Source organism: Silene latifolia, chromosome 7, assembly GCF_048544455.1.
Source record: "Silene latifolia isolate original U9 population chromosome 7, ASM4854445v1, whole genome shotgun sequence".
Lineage (NCBI taxonomy): Eukaryota > Viridiplantae > Streptophyta > Magnoliopsida > Caryophyllales > Caryophyllaceae > Silene > Silene latifolia.
This window is the reverse complement of record NC_133532.1, coordinates 104,285,309-104,309,039: the sequence shown is the minus strand read 5'-3', so window position 1 is coordinate 104,309,039 and position 23,731 is coordinate 104,285,309. Positions and strand designations below refer to the sequence as shown.

The 23,731-nt window shown below is 37.6% G+C and overlaps 1 protein-coding gene across 1 annotated transcript; it reads right to left on the bottom strand.

Moving 5' to 3' along the window:
• Positions 1-7,205: 7,205 nt before the first annotated feature.
• LOC141590452 (uncharacterized) lies at positions 7,206-8,306 on the bottom strand. The gene has a single exon (XM_074411044.1). The coding sequence runs from the start codon at positions 8,304-8,306 to the stop codon at positions 7,206-7,208; it is 1,101 nt and encodes a 366-aa protein (XP_074267145.1).
• Positions 8,307-23,731: the final 15,425 nt, after the last annotated feature.

The window sequence follows — 23,731 nt, the reverse complement described above, 5'->3', positions numbered from 1 at the left end:
TGCGAAAAGAGTTTTCAATAACACAAAGAACACTCCAATATGATACCGTCAAATGGCTCAATTCGATAAAGGCCAAATTTATTGTTTATGCGCTAAAGAGTTTAGGTATATGATAACAATTGAACGGTTAGGTAGTCCAATTTCGCAAGAAGTTGAGATTTGCCACATGTTGCACTCACATTATAGTAATTCACTCTTACTAAGTGTATAAAATATCACGAATGACATGAAGAGAGGTCTTCACAAGATTCATCTTTGCTTGTTGAAGTAAAAAGGGATGTGAAAGTGAGTAGGAGTTAACAAGAAGTAACCCTAGATGTATGCGATAGGACAATGTTAAAAGAGACGTCTACTCAAAGGATAGGCTAGTTCCACTATCTTGGTATGAGATATCAAGTATGGATCATTTCTTTGTAAAGAAGTTTACATGAATTGATAAAACATAAGACGTCTAGCATATGACATTTTTGTATTGAAATGGTGCTAGAGTAGCAATGATTTCAATAGGGACAAATGTACCTAAATTTGGTTTTAAAAGAATATAATCATCTATGTTTAAACATAGAAGGCATCACTCATGTGATTTAAAACAAAAGGTTGTACCTACTCCTATGATAACTTGGTGGTTGGTTTAGACCACTCAAGTTAGAGGAATTTTACATTCTTCACGAAAACTAAATATTATACTATCTTGTAGATTTTAATGTCTCTAATCTGGTGAACCTAATTGATCAAACCTCAAGTAAATTCGTTTCAAACGAGTAAACGAAAAGCACATTGAACAACCATTTGATTGTGAGTCTTATGGTGTGTGTGCATAAATTATGTTTTCTTTTGCAGAAAAGAAACACAATAGTGAGGTGATTGACCATATACATACGGATGTGTAAGGCCGATAGTTGGTTATAAATATACTTCGTTACTTTTACCGTAATGTTAAGTATGTAGATATGAAAACCTCATATCTATTTAATAAGACATAAAAGTGATTTTTTAAACGTGGAATATTTTCAAAATGAAGTAGTAAACCAAAAGCACGTCAAGATCAAGATGTTGATCGGAAATTTCAAAGTAATGACTTTGAAGATCAAATGGGTAATATCAAGTAATGACCTTGATAATCACTAAGAAGATTGTGAACCAGTTCACATTATACCTTCTCCTTAGGACACTATAGAGTATGGTGTAGTCAAGTATATAAACCGAACTTTATGAGATATAGTTTGAGGTTTTTCGCAATTTTTGTAAGCTATTTTCTCACTAAAAGTTTAAAACCCGACTATAATAGCCTAAATGACTCCATATGAGATATGGATAGGTAGAGTCCCTAACTTGTCTTTTTATACATTTGAGATCATAAATGTTTATGTTCAGAACCAATTTGTGTATTTGTGAGGGTTATCCAAAATTGAACCACTTGGTTTTTACTCCTCCAAAATGAGAACAAAGAGTTTGTGGCTCATAATATTGTCTTTCCAGAAAGATTTTCATTTTCTGGAAGACAGAGTGGGAGAAATTTTGAACTTACGGAAGTCCAAGACCCACAAACTAAGTACAATGCAAGAAGACGTTCTTTATTGAGGCTCAGTGGTGAGTACAATGTAAGAAGACGTTCTTTATTGTGGCTCAGTGGTTATAAGGAGATAATTTTGTGATAATATTGCGTTACTTTTTAAAAAGTGACGAATCTTAAACCCTCATCGAAGGCTTTTTTATAGTATGAACTCTATGTGATGGCGTGTCACCATGCAATTGGAATTGATCTCCTTGCACACGATGCGATATGGAAGGAAACACGAGATGTTTTCAAGACTTGATTTAAGGTGAATACTTTGGTTGGTTACCTTGATCTTGTCGTAAAGGTTACATAAGATGTTTAAAATTTTGGGCTTGTTATAGAGAGTTTGTGACAACCCAAATGCCTTTATCAATTCATATGGTCTTAGCAATATTGCCTCTCATGAGGATGAGTTTAGGCAAAAGGATAACGAAACTTTCTCCTTGAATGTATTTTATGAAGGGAGAAGTTTTGTTGATGTTGTCAAGGCTAAGAAGCCTAGCATGCTTGGAAGATCCCTTTTGTGATCTATATACGTCAAAGAGTTGAAACTTTGGGTTCAATCATGTAGTCTATCAAAATGGTATTACTCGAGTGTCGAGATAACATGATGATACATGGAGTTTAGTGGGAGCTAAAGTGAGTTTCTTAGTTTAAAATATGCGCTTGACATATTATTGACTAGAAATGTAGCCGAGGTGATATTTCTTAGTCTAAAATATGTGTTTGACATATTAGTGACTTGAAATATTCTCGGGTGAATATTTAAGAGTAGCATGGCGCATGTTAAATATCCGGATCTAATGAGATAGATCTCTATGGATATTAGCATTATAGTCAAGAGACTTATGAGATAAGATTCTTGACTCGTTCAAGTTGTTGAACAATTAATATGATCTCTTGTGCTTCCGCTGCAGGATCTATTAAATATGCTAAAAGCTTCTCTCGTCGGGACGTATCATATTGAGAATATGATAAGTCATTACCAATCATTTCCTAGTGAGTGTCACTAGATGATTATCAAGAGCATCTTTGAGTACTTGAGAAGCACTAAGGATTTACTCTTGTAGTTTGGAGGAATTTATGAATTTCGTGTACAAGGATTACACGGAAACATTCCTATGCTTATAATATATTACGAGCCTCGTTAAGGAATGGTTAGCATGTAAGAGTGTTATGTGCATAAAGAATAATATGTATAAGAAGTTATACATATATGTATAAGAAGTTATACATGTATAAAGCAAATATGTATGAGGAGTCATACATAAAAGATGTCATATGAAGGATGTGTATGTATAAGTGTTATACATATAAATCATGAACGAAAAACTAAGTACATTACAGCATCCGATGTTGTAAAAGAGATAGTTGATATCCGGATTTTAATGGAACTAGAGCGATTCGTTATTTGAATATCGTTCCGGAGAGACTGTGAAAACAGTGGGAGTGTTTGACTGGCTTTAGAACCAGAGTCTAAAAACTTGTTTAGACATGTACTTAGAAATGCTCTATGTGATGAAAATATTGCATAGAACAAAGGAAAATTGCAATGGAAATTAGAGTGATGCAACTGTTGCTAATCCTCTAACCAAAGCCGTTGGCATAAGGTTGACATGATGGTTATGTCATCTCAATGTGATTGAGCAGTATACCTTAATTCTTTGAAGATCGTTATGTAAATATTGGATAGAGTATTGATATTTACATAAGTGATGATCGCATTCATTGTTAGAGTTTCTTTAAGAACTCAATTATTCAGTTTGACTGAAAACATTGAATACCTTGTTTATCTGAATAAGTTGTGGAGACAATAATGTTGAACAATATTCAAGTGAATAAGATGAACATTGTATTTTGTCCCTAGTCACTTAATGAGGTGACGTCTCGGAGTGACTAGATTGTAAGTCGACTGATGGTTGTTCAACACCATAAGGTCATATGTGATGACTGGTCGATTACATAGGCAGAGTGTGTGACACTTTGCCGGACAGTGACTATTTAGAGAGTCCCTAAGTTCTATTATAGACGCCTGGTCGTGGCGGGGATCTCTAAGATGTTCTAATGAGTCGATTCTTTTGACTGGAGACTATTATCTGAGCAAGTGCAGTTTCCGAGTGACTTTGGTTTTTGTCCTAGGTCGTGCCGTGAAAGGAGGCCAAAAGGGCATTTACTAGGTCATGGTGAGCTGTATTGTGCAATAGGATAGATAGGGCATACATGAATTGTCCACCCACGTTGGGTAACTATATCTCAAGGCCACTCGAGGAATTAATGACTACAAATGCGTGGCCACGCTCGGAAGTAATCTGTGAGAGATTTTTCCGGTCAGGTAGTCACACTCCCGATCGATAAAACCACTCGCGATATGTTCGTGTGCAAGTGCGACCTGAAAGACACCTTGCATTGAGGGGGAGATTAAAACGGACAAGAGAATTGGTAGCGCACACCTTGTGTCGGACAAGTGGGAGATTGTTGGAGTTAGTGTCCTCAACAATAGGGCGTCTACATAATAAATCTCATTAATGGAATATCATCAGATATTTAATTATTTGATCCTCGTCAGTTGATTAACGTAAATCGATAACGGTTGGCTGACTAGAGTTTGACGTTATTGTCGTGAGACGGCGGTGATCAACTGACCCCTTTCGGTCACACCTATAGGAACGAACCCCAATAGACAACTAATTAATTGTATGAGATACAATTTATTTAGTCCCTTGATTTGTAGACTAAAAGGTTAGTCAATTATTTTAAGAGAGAATTCGAGTTGCGAACTCGAGGAACGACAGTTATTATTTAATTATGTGATAATTGAATAATAAATTTTGGGAGACGGGTTTTAGTTAATTAATTGTTAATTCACTAAAATCGTACTAATTGATTAATGTGATTAATATTAGTACGTAAATAATATGTGTAGTGGTACACGTATATTTACGAAGTGATTTGGACGAATTAATTATGGAAGTATTTAAACATGAAACGATATTTAAAATAAAATTACACGTATTTGTGCGACAAATATAAGAACCAACATGGACCCGTAAATGGGCAAGTGGACCGTGTAAAATAGAGTAGTGGATGATTAGGAACATAATCATTTGACCTTACTTTATATACTACCATAAGTTATCTTATAAAAGATTTTGCATGTGATGTAAAATGAAAAATATAAGACAATTTGTCCACTACAACACTCCACCCACCCGCCACTTTCCCTTCCTATTTACTCCATCCTTTGTTCATTTCTACACTACATTATTTTGTATGTTTTGCATGTGAACATTAATCAATCATATCTCTAAAATTATTATTCATTATTACTAAGAAGTTAGTAATACTTTTTATTACTAAGAAATGTTAGAAATATTACAAATAATATCAAGGGTATAATTTTAACAAGTTTCTAGTTAAATACTTGTTATTATTTTTGGGTAAGTTCTTGGGTGCATCTTGAAGGAGATCTTCTCTTTGAAGATTAGTAAGGAGGATCATCCATTTGGTATAACCTCAAGAACAAACTAGTAAGATGAACTAGTTTGTGCCCATTTTTCCATAAAATCAATGTAAGGAAATTGTTTTTCCTTAAACTTTCATTTTCATGCTTTTATATTTGCATGCATGTTACATAGATCACCTAAATGATAAATTATGAGATAATTTAATTTTTTATTAGAGAGTCTAATATGGATCTATGATCTTTCACTTTCAAACTTTGAACTTTAGGCCAAAGTGATAATGTGAACATATCTCTCATCTTTGTAAAATAAATCTTTTGGAACTTCAGGCCCAAAATTATATGATATGTCCCTTTTGAAAACTTGTTCACCAAATATATAGAACTTTTCAATAATCAATAGTATAATCTATAAGATTGATGTGATAATAATTATATGCACTATTATAAAATACTTCTGAATGAACTATATGATCAAAATAGATTAATTACCTTAGTCCACAATATCAAACTCATTCAGTTATGTTTACCAAACATGATCTTTAACAATGAAACGTGTAAGTTGTAACAAGTGTATCGATTTATATATTTTTTTTCTTTCTTTTACATAGCTAATAGATTAGTAAACATACCTGCGTAAACATACCTGCGCAATAATAGGGAACGGTATTGAAAATATAAAAATAGGGTTAGACACTCGTGCTGATAACGTGTTGTAAAATAAAGGGAAGAGAGAATTAGAGAGAATTGTAGAGAAGAGTTAGAGTGAAATTAAGGGAGACAAAACTATATTCTTATTCCATTATGAGGGGTATATATACACATACAATGGTAGAGTTTCCATAAGATAATATATTCTATAACCCTATAAGATATGGACATCCATATAATAATAATATTTCATAACATAAAGCTTTATTAATTTTGGTAACATGATTCATGAATAATAATTATATTTATTATGATTAAATATAATATGATATTCTAACAAAATATTTATCAATATCTTTTAAAATTTCTACCTTAAACTTTTAATCGATACGATTACTAATTATTAAAAAAAAAATCAAAACCCTAAAATTCATACGGTATCATAAAAAAAAATCAAAATCATACAGTATCTACCCTAACCTTCATCAATGTCAACTTCTAATCACAACCTTTTGGATTTAAATCATGAATATAATGATGAATTAAATGAACAAGATGAACCTTCATTGGAAGAAATTAATTTGAGGACTCAATCGGATGACACGGTACAAGAACGAGTCAAAACTGAGACAATTGTAATTCGTTATTTTGGTATTAGCAGACTATGTTCGCATCATTATTTTTGTCTGAGTTTCTTGTTAAACTGGCAGAATGATTTTTGTTACTAGCAAATTAACAGGTTTTTGGTTCCGAAAATTAATTTCTGCTAGCAAGCAACTGAATTTTGTTGCCAAGGGCCGCTTACTGCATTGCATTCCATTATGCTCATGGTTTTTCTTTGATGAAGTTTCAGGTGGAATAAAAAATTAATGTTGTACATTAAAATAAAATTATGACATGTAGTGTTGGCTCTTTATTTTCAAATATTAGAATGTATGATTAGCAGCATGATTAGCTGCTTATGATTAGCAGATGTACAACGTTGATTTTGCCAAAGGCAGTAATAAGAAATTAGTTTTCTGATGTACAGTGTTCTGATTTCTCGACTTTGAAAATTTCCTGTTTGGTTCTCGTGCAAAGTACCAGTGCCAGGAGTAAAAAAAATGTCCCTAACGAGGATCAAACTCGTGTGGAATTGCAAGGCCTGTACATTTTTGAAGAAATTCTGGTAACCAATTAAGCAAGGGTATCAGCACATCTATTTACCAATTCTAATTCATTATATTGTAATTTATCAGTTTAAAAAATGCGTAAATCTTTAACATATCTTATATCTTATTTTTTATTCTACCAACAATAGTTGCCTATAACTATATTATACTTGCCTAACATCATGCCTATAATTAAGTATAGAATTGATCATGAATATTTTTTGTTATTATATTTTTTTTTGTATATTTTTTTTTTTTTTTTTTGCAAGAAAGGTATTTTCATATATTCCAACAAAAAGAGGAGTACATGAGTTTCTTACAAGTAAAATAACCCCTATACAATATAGCTATACCTCCACCTCTATCTATACAATCCTATCGTATATTAATCCGACAAAACAATAGACCTCTCATTCAAAGCCTCTACCACAGCCATATATACATTTTCATTAACCGTATGGAGCAAAAGAGTAGTCACAGTGTACACGATATCTTTGAGAAGAAGAGGAGCTGTTCGTTCATTGCCCTCAAATATTCTGAGGTTCCGTTCAGTCCAAAGTGCAGATACAAGGCAGCCAAGACTGCAGCTAATCCATTTATTCTTCCAGTGCTTCCTTTTGCTACGACAATTCGTCCATAGAAGGAGAGAAGTAAGGTCTTTGGCACTAGAATTCAGGCCTATCCACCTCTTAACAGCAGATAAAAGTGCAGCAGAATAAGAACACTTGAAGAACAGGTGCTCTGAACTCTCTGCCTCATGCTTACACAAGCTGCACCGGTTCACTAGATACATACCTCTGACAACTAACTGATCAACTGTGGCTAACTTATGCTGGGCAGCCATCATAGTTGTTACTCTATGTCTAGGCACCATTGTACCATTATGGATAGCCTTGTACACTGCCTGAGCTGGGAAGGTATCTCGTAAAACATGATAAGCTTTGGCCAGGGAAAACTTACCCTTATCAACACATTGAGCCTGAATTCGTTGTACTGCCAAGATATCCCCAAACTTATCAATGCATTCCTCTCGAACATGCAAAATCCCTCGAATGCTTTCTGGGTGGTATTCTTTAGTATGTAGATGCCATATGGAACTCTGGTCAGTCAAGTAATTGCGAACCCAACTAATCCAAATAGCACCCTGGTTCTGATCCAAACACCAGAGCCATTTGAGCATGATTGCTTTGTTCCAATTGCTTACATTTTTAATATTGAAACCCCCCTCTTCCCATGGAACACACATGCTTTGCCAACTTTTGAAAACATGCTTCCTGGCCCCATCTTCTTTCCCCCAAAACAGGTCCCTGCTGATTTTGATGATTTTGCAGGAAACTTGCTTAGGGAGCAACAGACCCATACACCAGAAATTACACAGCCCAAACACAGCAGAGTTTAGCACCTGAATCCGTCCAGCATAGGAAAGGTACCTAGTTGAGTACTTGCCTGCTAAAGCCTGAAGCTTGAGAAGAAGAGCATCATACATTTCTACAGTAAGCCTGGAAGAATGGATGGGCAGGCCTAAGTACCTAAAAGGGAAGCTCCCCTCCTTAAGTCCAATGGCAGTAAGTATCAGGGATTTGATTGAGTTAGTGACACCTCCAAAATAAGCCTCGTTTTTCTCCAAATTTGCAGTGAGACCCGACCATTTGGAGAACTCAAGCAAGAATAGTAATCGCTTCGGGATGAAGGGAGGTCACCTCTTGTAAAAAGCATTAAGTCATCAGCAAATACCAGATGTGTTAGGCCAAGTCTGGAACACTTAGGGTGAAAGGAAACATTGGGCTTTTTGCACATATCCCTAAGGCTTCTAGACAGAATTTCCATGCTTAATACAAAGAGGAAAGGGGAGAGTGGATCACCCTGCCTCACACCACTCTTCCCCTTGAAGAAACCATAATGAGATCCATTGATCTTAAGAGTGAACCAAGACCCTGTAATACAACCCATCACCCAAGTAATGAACTTAGGAGGAAACTTCAGTTCAGTGAGCATTGAACAAATAAAATCCCATTACAAGGTGTCAAAAGCCTTACTGATGTCAATTTTCAGCATACATCTAGGAGTAAGGTTCTTCCTGTTATAGCCCTTTACCAAACTCTGAGTTAACATTACATTCTCAAACAAACTCCTGCCACTCACAAAAGCAGCTTGCTCTGGACCCACAAGATTAGGCATTACTGCCTTAAGCCTATTTGTGAGGATCTTACTTATTGTTTTGTAAACAACAGAGCAGCAAGAAATGGGTCTGAAATCCTTCACAGTTTGAGGCACCTGTTTTTTTGGAATAAGGGAGACCATGGTAACATTAGCTTGCTTGGGCATGAAACCAGTTTTAAAGAAATCCTCAATAGCACAACAGAAGTCATTGCCAACAATGTCCCAGGCTGCCTTGAAAAACCCAGAAGTAAAGCCATCTACCCCAGGGCTCTTATTTGAGTCTATGGCAAAGATAGCTTGCTTTATTTCCTCTCTAGTCACATTCCTAACTAGATCAGGGCAATCATCAGCTTGCACACAAGGTCCTTGAGAGATAACAGAGGGATCCACAGGAGTAGTAGGAGTGGAAGTCCCTAGCAAAGTTTGGTAATACTCCACAAAAGCTGCACCCACATTATCCAAACCAGAATAGTGAGTACCATCAGTACCTTGGATGTCACCAACCATCTGGCATTGCTGTCTTTCCTTAATTTTCGCATAGAAATATCTAGAGCAAGTATCAGAATACTTAATGTTTTGACTCTTAGATCTTTGAGAGAGAATTTGAAGCTCAGTCTCCTTGAGGTGCCAAAATTCTTTGGAGAGAGCCAATTCCTGATTAATGAGCTCAGTAGACTGGGGGGAGGATCTCAGGTTCTGGAAACAAGAGACTAGCTCTAGCCTCTTGGCATTAACTCTATCACTAATATTTGAAAAATTATCCTTATGCAATAGCTTAAGATAACTCTTGATATTTTTGAGTTTGGCCATTAATCTGAACATTGAGTTCCCTCTCACATTCAGGTTCCAATGATCAGTAACAATTTTTTTAAAATCCTCATGGGTAGTCCAGCAGTTTAAGAATTTGAACCTCTTCTTGGGCAAATCAGCATCATGGAAATAAAGCATGGTAGGGCTATGGTCAGAAATACCAGGAGCTAAAAAAGATGCAGTGGTGTGAGGAAACTTATTTAGCCAGTTCTCATTAACCAGCACCCTATCAAGCTTTGAATAGACTAGTTGCAGCCTCATGCTTATTGAACCAAGTAAAATCACAACCTGAGCCAGACAAGTCATCAAGACCACAAGTGTGCAGACAGGTGTTAAAGTCCATTAATTCAGAGAGGACAGGGGGAGTGTTACTGATCTTCTCATCAGGATGCCTTACCACATTAAAATCCCCCATCACAGTCCAGTTATCAACCTTTGTAGCAAACTGAGTCAAAGAATCCCAAAGCTCCTTTCTTTTACCAGCATTATTACTACCATAAACAACAGAAATGTAGAACCTCCTACCAGTGGCAATGTGCCTCACAGAACAATGGACAACCTGGGAGTGTTCCTCAATAATATCCACTTTTGTAGTTGTAGAATTCCAAAGAACCCAAATCCTACCATTGTGGTGTTTGTTGTAGTTACAAAAGGAATTATATCTACCAAAATTAGTCCTAATGATTTTATTAGCCTTATTTTTCTTAACCCTGGTTTCCAAAATGCCAAGGATATCCACTTTATTAGTCCTGAGGAAACTACTAACCTCACTATGCTTGACAGCTTTATTAAAACCTCTTACATTCCAAGTTGATATTATCATGTTAAGAGATTGTCAGGGGGGTCACCTGTTAAAGAGGCAGTACACCTAGAATGCTCCATGCACACTGCATCTCCTGCATTTTCCTCCTGAAATTGGTTTCCTTTGGAGGTGCCATCCAGTGCCACAGTGCTACTTCCTTCTAAAACTCCTTGTTCCACCAAGTCAAACACCTGATCATTTGTTAAAGCAGTGACAGTAACAGGAGAAGTACCCTGCTCAAGTATTTCCCCCTCCTCAGTGGGAGAGAGCAAACTGAAGGAATTCTGAGTTTCCACTCTAACACTATGTCTAGCCTCTGGTGAAGGGCCTCTCTTCAAGGCTATTTGAGGCTGCTTCACAGGGCTCTTCCTGTTGCATTCTGAGTGCAGTTCAACAATCTCAGGGGTGGCAACTAGCTCAGAGGTAGGAGAATCAGAGCCTAGCTCACAGCATTCTGAGCTCCTCTCCTCCTCCAGTGATTCAGTTACCAGGCCTGAAGATGTTGAGGTACCACCTAGCACACATGGCTTCTTTGGAACATAAACAGTCTTGCTAACCAGTTTCTGAGCATCCTTTGGCTTATTAGCAGTTTTTGCCTTGTTCTTTTTGCAAGTTTGTCTCATATGTCCCATCTTGCCACACTCAGAGCAGTAGTGGGGAATCCACTCATACTCAACCCTCTGGGTGGATGGTCCAAAGGGAGTGTTTAAGGAGATTTCCAGGGGAGGAGGAGAAGATATGTCCACTTCAATCATCACCCTAGCAAATGAAAGCTTCTCCTTATTGGTGGTAGGAAGGTCTGCAAACATAGGTCTCCCAATCTTGCTGGACATCTTACTTAGCACCATAGGTGACCATAGGTAAGGATCTAAGTCTGGGAAGAGGACCCAAAGAGGAACAATGGACACTTTCTCCATTTCAAAGGAGAAAGATGGGTGCCATTGCTTAAGGATGAGGGAGTAAGATCCCATTTTCCAAGGACCATCCCTTAGAACATTGTTCATTTCTTGCTGAGAGGAGAAACGAAAGCTAAACCACCCTTTCTTGAAATATTGGACAACAGGGGAGGCAATATGGCTCCAATTCTTAGAAACAAAATCCCCAACTTGCTTGAGTGTAGGTTTTGATCCTAGTAAATGACCCATGAGAGTAAATTCCCATATTTTAAGCTCTTCAGCAATGTCTTCCATGATAACATCAATTTCCCCCTCCCCCTGACTTTCCTCATGAAGGAATAAGGGCATACCCAACCTAGGTTTGGGCTTAACAACCTCAGACCATTTAGTATTAGGTTCAGTTACAGGAGCAGTAGGAGAAGCATCAGGAGCATTAGGCAAGACTTCCTCTATTGTAGGATTAGGGTTAGAAACCGGAATCCCGCCATTAACAATTGGTGAAGAATTACCAGGAATAGGGACATCAATTTCAACAATTGGGACAGAATTTGTCAAATTCTGACTCAAATTAGGGGAATTAGGGTTCTTAACAGTCGAAGAATGAACCGCAACAACAAGAAGATCATTAAGAAGAATGGGTTGACGAGTCGGAGATACCTGGTCATCATCTTGTTGATCAAGAATTGCAGAATTCACCACAGAAGTAGTATCAGTAGATGGAGAAGAAGAAGGTGGTTTCAATGGCGATCGACTTTTAGGGGGTCGACCTCGTCCGCGCGCCATGGAAGCTAGGATGCAGTCTGCAACAATGGTGAATTACAGAGGATCCTAGAGAGAGAAAATCTTCTCTCTTAGCCGCGTTTTTTTTTTTTATTATTTTTTTATTTTTTATTTTTTTGTATATTTTGTTATCTTTTTTTATTTTTTATTTTTTTTTTAATTTCAAAAAAGATAACGACTTTGTTAATATATTTAGTTAGGTTTATTTGCTACTAATTACTCAATAATATAAATGGATTACTATTATTATTTTTTCGAAACAATAATTTTGTCAGTTTCGTAACAATAATTTTTTCGTAACCATAATGTACTCCTCCTCGTACGTGTTTTTTTAAAACCATATTGGATGTCGGTGCTACTCGAGACATAGCTTTCGAAACTACGTCATGGCCAACTTCCTTCAACATTTCTTGTATAAATAAGCGAAAAACGATTAGGTCACCAAAATGTTGTTTGTTTGGTGTTGTCATTCTCACAAATTTTTTGCTAAAGGAATTAGATTTTGTGTAGGAGTAAAATGGAGATGAATGATAATAAAATGGAGGGTTTAGGGTTGTATTTATAACCTTTTTTTCCCTCCAATTTTATATTTCAGTCAAAAAGTTTCCCTCCATTTTTTTCATTTTCCCTCCAAAATAGTATAACAAGAGTAAAAAAATTTGAAAACATAACACTTTAATATCAAATAATTTAGTTAGATAATTGTGTAGATGTGTCTTAAACAACTGGTTGAAGTGCTATATTTTACACTAGAGATCGCAGGTTCAATACTAAATAGTAGTATATAATGGTAAAATGATGGTCAATGACTCAGAGAGGAAGCGAACTCTGGTATTAAGGAGAAAAATATCAATATTCGAGGCAAGCATTGTAACCAAGTGAGAAAGGGTATCAGCACGTACGCTAAACTAAATTATAATCTATTTAGTTGTCTTAAACAATTACGTAAATTTTAGTAACGTTGAAATGATTATTCGAATATACGTTCATTTTAATTCCCACATATCCGATCATTCTATTATAATTAAATTAAATGCTTGCATTTCTCTTTTAATCCCATAATATAATTACGCTCAATCGATCACATTGAGTATTAACTTTCATTAAGCGATCATTCTGTTAATGTTCCCGTTAAATCTATCACGTTTATCATTAAATCACATAAAATGATTACATTAATAATGTAATGTTCAATCTTTCACATTCTCTTTGTACCCCCATAAACCGATAATTTTATTATTAACATGTTATATCGATCCCATTTGGGATTAAATTGCATAGAACGATCATTTTATCACAATTACGTTCAAACTAGTACACTATCCCTTTTAGAATAACATAAAAACGATCATTTCAATCGTTCGCATTTGTCATTACGTTTATTTTCCTATCATAATTATGTTATGTCCTATTTTGCGTAACCCTAAACCCTATTAATCCTAATTAAACCCTAAAACTTTATAATCCTTAAACCCCGAAACCCTAAACCTTAAAAACTTGAAACCCTAAGCCTTCAAAACCAATAACCTCTACAACTCTATAATATATTTTGAACACGCGAAATATTAATGTGAAGTTAAACACTAACATGAAAATCGTGTGATTAAGATCACAAATGTTTGTATGGTTCGATTAATCATGACAATGTATGTCTTACTAGCGTCAATTTTTAATTAATAATATAATATTTGCATAATTCAATTAGTAACATTATTTTATCTTTATTAACGTCAGTTTTTTACTCAAAATAATGTAAGACTTGTATTGGAGTACAATGATTTGTATGATTCGATTTGGAGACGAATGTCCATATAATTCGATCAACAATGTCAATGTTTTGCTAACGTCAATTTTTAATTAATAACGTAATAGTTGTACATAGGGGTGTTATAGGAGTGTTAACGAGCCGGGCCTAGCTCGAGCTTGTGCTCAAGCTTTGACCAATAATTGACCATGCTTCAAGCCGATCCCGAGCCCAAGTCGAGCTCGCACGAGCCGGGCTTTGTCCAAACTTTGACTTAGCCGATTTCGAGTTGCTCGCGAACCGTCTCGTCTACTCGTCTCATTAACATCCCTAGTTGTATATTTCGATTAGTAACATTATTTTTTCTCTACTAATGTCAACTTTTTAGTAATAATAACACAAGACTTGTAAGATTCGATTAATAACGTATAACTTGGAGCACGGAGATTTGTATTATACGATTTGGAGCACAAATATTTGTTCATTAGATTAATATTGTAAATTTTTCATCAATAACATTATATTTCTAGAATTTGATTAATAACATCAATTTTTGAAAAATAACGTAAAATTAATAATCGTAGTTTTTTTTCGCAGTACGAATTTTAACGATTACATTACATTATAGCAAATTTTTTTCCATTAAAACCCTTAACCTATAATGGAGTCTCCACACATCTCACGAACAAGAAAAAAACATGAAAGTTAACCCATGCCATGGCTGCCAATACGCAATTCAATTAAGAGTCAATCCCTGCTAATCTCCTTTCATGAGTTAACAGGACTCGCCGTCCAGTCAAGGTTCTCTACCGTAACCGTAATCAGCCGTGTAAATTTTCAAACCTAGTTCCTCAATAACCAAACACACAACTTTCTCAAGTCAATTAAATTGTTCGATTTCTTAAACTCAATGTTTTATTTCAATTCCTTCATATTTAATCTGATTATCGATCAGATTTATGCGTATTTCAATTTCTTTAGATTTTAATTAGGGGTCAGGTTCTTGGAGGCTATTTCGTGGTGGCGAAACCGCCGATTTGGCAAGGTTCTTGGCGGCAAACCAGAGGGCGACGAGATGGCCGGATGGTTCACCGGTGTGATAAGTCACCGACGCCGGTAGGTGTTTGATGGCGAGGTGGAGGAAGTTCATGCATATTGCGAAGTACAAATTTTGTTATATGTAATGTTAATGAACATGAGAATATGAGATAATGAAAAAAAAGGAAGGAAATAATTGGAAAATAAAAATAATATTTACCAAATTTGTTGAAAAATCTTATAATAATTTTTGAAACTTTAAATTTCAAATTTGAATTTACTCTCAAAATGTACAAAATAAAAGTTGAAAATGATTCTATTTCAATTTCTACAGTTGCTACATGTCATGATGTTATACTGTAGATACCCAGTATCTGCTGAGACTCCAACAAACACCCGATGATTATCGGACTATAACATGTTTTGGAATCGCGGCGTTTGATCGACAATTTGTGTACAACTTTACGCCGGAAAACTTAAAACGATTTCAAAAATAAAACATTTCAAAAATACCTGGAGTGTTTAATGCATGACGACGGGGTCGCAATGACACTAACTAGAGTCAAAACCGACACCGGACCAAAAACCGACTCAAAAATTCAAATCCCGGCTCCAACAACGAGTCAAACCGAGTCAACCACCAAAAACAAAACATTTCAAACCTTCTACCTTAAGTTTTCCCGGATTCATGTTGGTAAAGTACCAAACATGTGACAACAAAACCTAGGAGAGAACAAATAATGATTGCGTTTGTTGTGAAAGTGACAACACAACTCGAAGAACCGCGACGTGGCTCGCGCCTCTTTATGCAGCCCAAGTGGCCACGTCGCTCAAAACTCACACAACCACTCATTTCCCTATAAATACCCCTCAAATGCCACCCATTTGAGAGTTACGCGAGTGTCCGCACCCTCTTTTCTCCCTTAAAATTCTCGACTCGACTTCTTAAGTCACAACCCGACGCGTATTTACGACCTACCGATCGTAAACACGAGCCTTACACATTGTTAGGTACCGTCATCGTGCATTAAATCACTTGACCGACCATTTCGACCACTACACCATCACTAACATTAAAACACTCTTTTTTACTTACCAAAACGGTTTTAAACCGAGTTTTTTCCGATCAAACGAGTTGTTACACTTACGTCGGTCACTCGCCATAATCAAACATGTAAGTATGAGGGTGTAAAAATCCTCTTTTATTATGTTTTCATTTATTTCATGACTATAACATGCTAAAACATGCTAAAACATGCATAACATGAACCAAAACATGGAATAAACGAGCCAAAACTGATTTTTGGTCTGAGACAGAAGCCCCTTAGGTCGCCAACTGGCCCGCGCCTAAATGGGGTGCTCGGACGCAGATCAACCGTGTTTGTTCTCGTCATTTCCCTTTAATCCATCTTCATATTTGTAATCGGTTTTCACCATTTCAAGTATTTTCGAACCCTTTTTATTTTATTTCACTTGTTTTAACCATAAAACATTTTTCACCCTTGGTTCCTCGTACCATGACGGTTAAATCCGTGTTTCGGTGATAATATTTGGTTAATGACATTTAAAAGGTATTTTAAAGCCTTTTACTTTATTTCTTTACATTTTCAAACAAACATATTAGTCCCCAACACAAAGTCATCCTTGGTTCTACATACCGTGCCGGATTTTAACCCGGGTACGATAATGAATATCGACTAATTACATTCAAATGGACTTAAGATAATTAGTCCATAATCATTTTCAAAACTATTCATGTCAAGTTTGTCAAATCAAACCCGACACCGAATATTATCAAAATAATGATGATTATTCGAGTCTAGTTCTTCAAATCAACAAACGCGGTCTAAACGACCTCTTCAAATCAAACCGGGTTCAAATACCCATTTTCAACACGTTTTATAACGTTTTCTAAAAGGTCAGAACACGGCACATAAACCGTGGGCTAACCCGCGCCTAAACAGGCTCTCCATTTCTCATTTTCAAAACTTGAGGGAGGCCCCTTACACCGCCGGCTGACTCGCGCCTCATATAGCCATCTGGTACAGGGCCTGTTCCCTTCCAGCATTAGTCCAGGCCGATCCCGACTCCGGTTAACCCGGATATATGATGGATCAGATGACTATTCAAAACCACATTTGCAAAATGCCTTACTAAGACAAATGGATCATGTTATGCACCCTAAACCTAATACGGTAAATGGATGTTTAATTTCCGTCTTACATGCAAATAAATTATTAATCCAACTCGACATATTATACTTGATACTTGGATTACATTAACCGACTTAGAAAGCTCTCACATGTTTGGTTTAAATCATTGGATGCGCATTCATGCATTTAAACCGTTTTATCAACCTTTGCATTCAACCAACCAAAATCGATCAGTAGAGGCCGCTAAACGCGGGCGGGATTGGGTGTCTGATTAAAGGGCTTCCCAATACGTACTTTCACCTCTTACTCAGAAACTTTGGATAGTGGACGACCTTATCCAGGGCGTACGAGAGTCATTCTAGAGATAGGATGCTAAAGAGGGACGATTTCCTTATCTTTAGTACCTATGTCAAACGCTGTTTTGTGTTTCGATTTGACCGAGGTATAAAGTGGATTTTGAACGGGTTCCAGGCATCCCACAAATGCTTGATGGCGACTCCGAACATCTCTAATCGTTTCGAGACCCTTACCGAGACGAAACCGACCGATCTAAAACGATCCGGTCGAAAGCATTTTTACGCCGCCGAGCGTGGCTTTCAAAAAGACCGCTGTGCGTCCACAGATCGAAGTGGGCTCGCAGGTGCGCCGTGTCCACGGATTGGCGACTCCGTTGGGGAAAACTAGGACACTTATATATTTGTGATTCCTAGATGGTGAGACTCGAACGAGGTCTTGGTTGGAATGCATTAATTGATATTACGGTCACGGTCGAGTTCCTTGTCCGGGCCCACAACCTAACCCTTTTCGACCAATTGGCTCGTCTCGTCGGCGTGAGTTTTCTTATCCCCGCGTTTCGAATCCCGATTGAGTCAAGCATACCATTGACGTAACACATTTCTGTTTCGTCAAAGAGCTTTCATCACTTTCGAGCACGAGGCTAGGGCACCCTCCTTACACATTTTGTTTGGATTGGTACCCCTCTCGCAAATCGGGGTTTGATTGCTTGGTGTGTAACCCACCCTTTTAAGCCAAAACCCGTGTCAGCATAATGCATAATATAATGAATATGTGAGTGCTTATGTGCTACTTGATCATAAGTCCTTCCGTGTCATTTTCAAAATCACCCTTTTCGCGCCGTTATAATGGCCATTTCAAACCTCGGTCTTTCGCCGACCGATGCACGCCTTTCTAGGCCGTCGTAATGACGATTTTCAAACCCGTTTTTGTATAACCATTTCAACACGCCTTTCTAGGCCGTCGTAATGACGATTTTCAAACCCGGTTTTTATAACCATTTCAACACGCCTTTCTAGGCCGTCGTAATGACGATTTTCAAACCCGGTTTTTATAACCATTTCAACACGCCTTTCTAGGCCGTCGTAATGACGATTTTCAAACCCGGTTTTTATAACCATTTCACCACGCCTTTCTAGGCCGTCGTAATGACGATTTTCAAACCCGGTTTTGTATAACCATTTCAAATCACCTTTTCACGCCGTTATAATCGCCGCGTCTAGACACGGATTTTAACCTGTTTCGCGCCGACAATGGCTCTTTCAAAACCCCAAAAAAGCGCACACCCTTTTCTCGAGACACTTTCGAGATCCCGAGGACCATACACCGTCCCCGAGACCTCTTCAAACATTTCAAACTCGATTTTCAAAATATACAATTTTGAATTTCAAAAAACCGTCTTGGGAAACAATGCACTGTTTTCCGAGCCGACTCAAACTCAAACCGTCTTTTGCAAATAAACTTAAGGCAACCCTTTTAACTGACCGACTTGTGGAGATTCCTATCTTCGGAAGCCGTCCATTAAAACGATAAATGAATCTTTTTGAAAATTTCTATTTTCGAAAACTTCAATCCACCATTCCAATTCCGCCTCGTGTCTATCGAGTCGAAGCAAACGTACTTATGGGTCTTTACTTATGAGTCGTCTCACCACGAGACCCGTCCAACGACATCACGCTGTCATGTTGGGATTGTGTCAAAAGTTCGGTCAAACACCGTCACCTCATAAATTGAGTCAGCACCGAGGGACCACACACGGTCACCCCGTCTTGTTGAGTTTGATCTTTGTCTCGTCCTTTGCGTTGTCTGCGTTAAGTCATGGAACCGTGTCGGTTTGAGTTGCAATGTGAGCCGTTTTTCTGCCTCAGAGCCATAGCCCCGTCTTCAGCTTCGTCCAACAACAATGACAACAACAGAGATGTGACAACTGGTCAACTAGCCAGCCTGCTTACCGCTCTTAAGGTCACCCTGGATCACGTCGAGACCCGTATCGACGCTCTGGAGAACAAGGAAACTGGGGAACATAATACCCCACCCGATCGAAATCGAGAAGAGGTGAAACTCTTGGAAGAACGCTCTAGCCGGGGTAACAATATCCATCTTGAGAACAACCGAAGGTTCAAACCTGTTGGGGACCAGTTACCTGACAACTTCACCCTGACCGATGTGCCTAAGTTCAAGGGAGTGGAGTGATACCCGTTGTGAGGTGTCAAAAATAAATTTATAATCTCCAACTACAATTATAGCTAGCGGCAGTCGGGTCGAACCACAGAGAGGCAGACGTAATTTCTAGTTATTTAATTTCGGTCTAAGGTAACAGAAATGTGGGGGGGTTTTGAGTTGATTTGATCTATAGCTAAGGCGACAAAAGACAATAAACTAAAAAGACGGATAAAAACAGATATTAAAGGGGTGCAAGGATGGTCGGTTCACTATAGTTTTGGCGGCAAAGAAACTAAGCGAGTGTCTAAATCAAACACATGAGGCGGGAAAACAAGAGGTCCTCTCGGTCCACTCTTAACAAATAGCATCTTTCGATCTCGCTAAAAGTCTCTAATATCACTAATACTGACTCTCGTCCTGAAAAGTGACTTATAATCGAAACTTTACCTATCTTTCGATCTCAGCATAGTTTAGTCATTTTAATTGGTGATCAAACAACTTTCCCTATCTTTCGATCTAATGGGTCAGTCATATATTAAGCATTCAACTAGTCGCATGCATTCAATTCGTCAAATACAACATTTAAATCAATTAAAACGAAGGTAAACCTCACGTGGTCAGGCGATCGACCAGGTATGGCGGTCGATCGACCAACACGCGATTAGGGCTCCCTAATTTTAGTGCCGCCTACACTTTAATTCCCCTACATCCTAGCACAATTAATTTAGCTACTCATGATACTGATAAAAACAACAATAATTATAACGAAATAAACTATCGAATTCATACTTGAAATAATCAAACAACAAATAGCGATAAACGATAATTGGCTTTGGATACTAACTAGAAATTCTATATCTATGAACAATAAAAGGCAATGGAACTGAAATAAGAACAGAGGAAATACCGAAATTGCAGAGAAAAGGATCCAAAACCGATTGCAAAGGAGTAACTTTATTGACGGAAAAATAATCTAACTAATGAATGTTTAATTGTGTCAAGAACTGTATGCTAAAACTAGATGCTAAAACTGAATAACCTAGCTTACGTTATATAGAATACAACGTATTTCTTATTCTAAAACCTAATGTACTATGGGCTTGCTATTTCTCGATCTTTTAATTCTCGTCTGAAGTAGCGGCTTGGTCGATCGACTAAGGTGACCGGTCGATCGACTGCACTGAGCTGAACAGTAGCTACTGGAACCCGCAGGTTGGTCGATCGACTAAAGGCAGTGGTCGATCGACTGAAGTAGCTGATAGTTGGCTTCTATAATCTCGTGGATTTGTCTTTTGGGCCTTGAAACGCGCACCAAGCTCGTTCCTTAAGTGAATTCTTCACGTGAAATGCAATGCAGGATACTCGAGGACAGATTTAGCTCAATTTCCGTTGAATTCTTCACATTTCTGCAATAATGTACAAAAACACGAAAGTAGACGGAAATAGGGGAAATGGTAGCTTAAACTACACAAATGAGCTCTGAAATGCGTGTAAAATGAGGTGTAAAACATCATATAAATGACACGCATCAAACTTCCCCAAACCAAACCCTTGCTTGTCCCCAAGCAAGAACTAAACTCGATCTAATGACCTAATGGAACGAGTTCAATATCAGAGCGAAATGCAAACTGTAAAGCCTAAACCATTTTAATGCAATAACCAACAATCAATTAGCAATTATGAATCATGCAACTAGTTATAAATTCGTTAAGAACTGCTGAACCGTCAACTGTAGAGACTTATCAAATTGGACTCTCGCGGGTCGCTCAAATCACTCATAAGCACGGGTGAATATACGTGAGAGGATAGAAAGAATTCATTTTGTAAAGATTCTCACCTAACTACGACCTATAAGAACATGCCTGCAATATAATATGAAAGTAATCTCCATGACCGTACATATGCATTCCAACCAACAAAAGACCATGACCATGCCGAGGTATATATGGATATGTGAGGTATGGGTAAGAAGAGGCAAAACATTTACGGGAAAGTGGAGGTACAGGTGATCAAGCTAGTACCAAAACGGAACCATATGACAACATCCTTCTTCTTGCTCAAAATTCAATCGATATGGTGCTATAGCAAGCACAAAACTCACAATCTCCATCATAACAGTAATCAACCAACTCCCCATAAGATACTAATGCAACATGGGAGCAAAAATCGCCATAAGATAAGGATTTTGAATTATGCGAATTGATTTCCTTCTTCTTTTTCTCGGATCCCAGTCGATCGACTAGAATTGGCAGTCGATCGACCGTTTTGAACAGTACAGAACTCTTTTTTTTTCTTTTTTCGAATCATTTTTTTTTCTTTTCTTTTTCTTTTCTTTGAACTTCTTTCCTCCTTCATTCTTTTTATCCAACATAATCTCAATAAGAGCAAATGCTACCAAAAACCGAGTAACAATCCCAAGAACATAGACTACTAGCTTGACAAGGGCAGGCTAAATGTAGGATGTAGTAACGGGACAAAAAGGCTATTTTTGGCAGTGTGAAGCTTATGGGTAAAACGAATAAAGGGAAACCTCTACCACATGTGTCAACTAACCACAAACCGAATGCATACAGGTATTAAGCAGATTAAGTTCATAGTTATGCACATTTATGTAACATGTCTCATAAGGAGCACTACTCACGTCCTAGATAAACTGGTCATAGATGACACCAGTTATAAGCTCTAAACCTTAGAAAATATGATGTAGCTTGCCAAAATTCTAAGTCAAGTCTCAAGTTCAGCAAATAATTAACGAAAACTCGTAGATATGCACTTATACGATTCTACTAATAACATGTCAATTAGCAAGGCTTAGGCAATAAAACAGATGCAAATGCAATGTCATCATGGAAATACTACCGTTCCGACTCAACTAAATGCTAAAATAAACATGCAAATTTTGAATTTGAAGAAATTTTTCAATTTTTTTGAATTTTCTATATATGAGAAATGAAGAAAACAGTGCAAAACAAAAATGTAAACGTGAATGCAAGCAAATGATATGCGACGCAAAACCCTTCCCCAAACCAAATCGCACAATGTCCCCATTGTGCAAAATCATGTAATGAAAGAAAAGAGAAACGGGAATTTGCGAGAAAATAAAGAAATATGACATGAAGTGGAAATCGGGAACTCACAAGATCAGTAAGCGCAAGAAAAGGAAACCTCCCCAACCAAAGATGAGCTAGGAGGTTTGTGAGCTAGCGATGCTACCAAAAAGTACCTGAAAAGACAAAAGGACCACGCGTAAGTTCGAGAAAACAATTTTGAAGCGGTATTATGTGCACAATTGAGAAAATAGAAGAAATACATAAAATGACGGAAGATAAAGTGGAGTAGAAAACTCCCTCAATTCCGCAAATCGACCAAACACAGTAGGGGAGAGGTCTTGAACAGGTACAACAGTGCAGGGCGGTCGATCGACCACATCACTCAGTCGATCGACCAAGGTGAAAGGAACAGTAGCTCATGGAAACCGCAAACCAGTCGATCGACTATACAGACCAGTCGATCGACTGGAAATACTGCTGTAACTTCTGATTTCTTCGTATTTGCTCTATTACTTGAGCTAATGAGGTCTAAAAACCTGCAATTGCACAATAATACGCGCCCAAAAATTGCGCAAAACCCAAAGTAACCATCTAAAGAGTTTAAAATCCTAAGCAAACGTAAACGGCGAAGTTTCGCGCACACAAAACAATAAATAAAAAGGTTCAACGAAAGCAAATAAAATGTAAATGTTTTAAAGAAGTCTCAATCAACTAATAGTTGATCAAGAACGGCAATGGAATGGCCCACTTGACTGGCTTCTTGTTACAAGAAGTAGCCTCAATAGTGCTCATCTTCTCAGCTGCACTCTCACTTCCATCGTCTGCAAGACTCAACGGGTCAACATATCGGACATCATCCCAAGCAATCACCTCTTCAGACTCGTCGGAATCCAGATCAGACTCCGTTGCTTTGACCGGCTCATCTTCAACCTCCTCATCAGTGCCATAGCTAAGGCAACCAAGACCGCCTCGTGAAATGATCGGCTCCTTCACAGCTGGAGCAACTTGCAGCCCCTCCTTC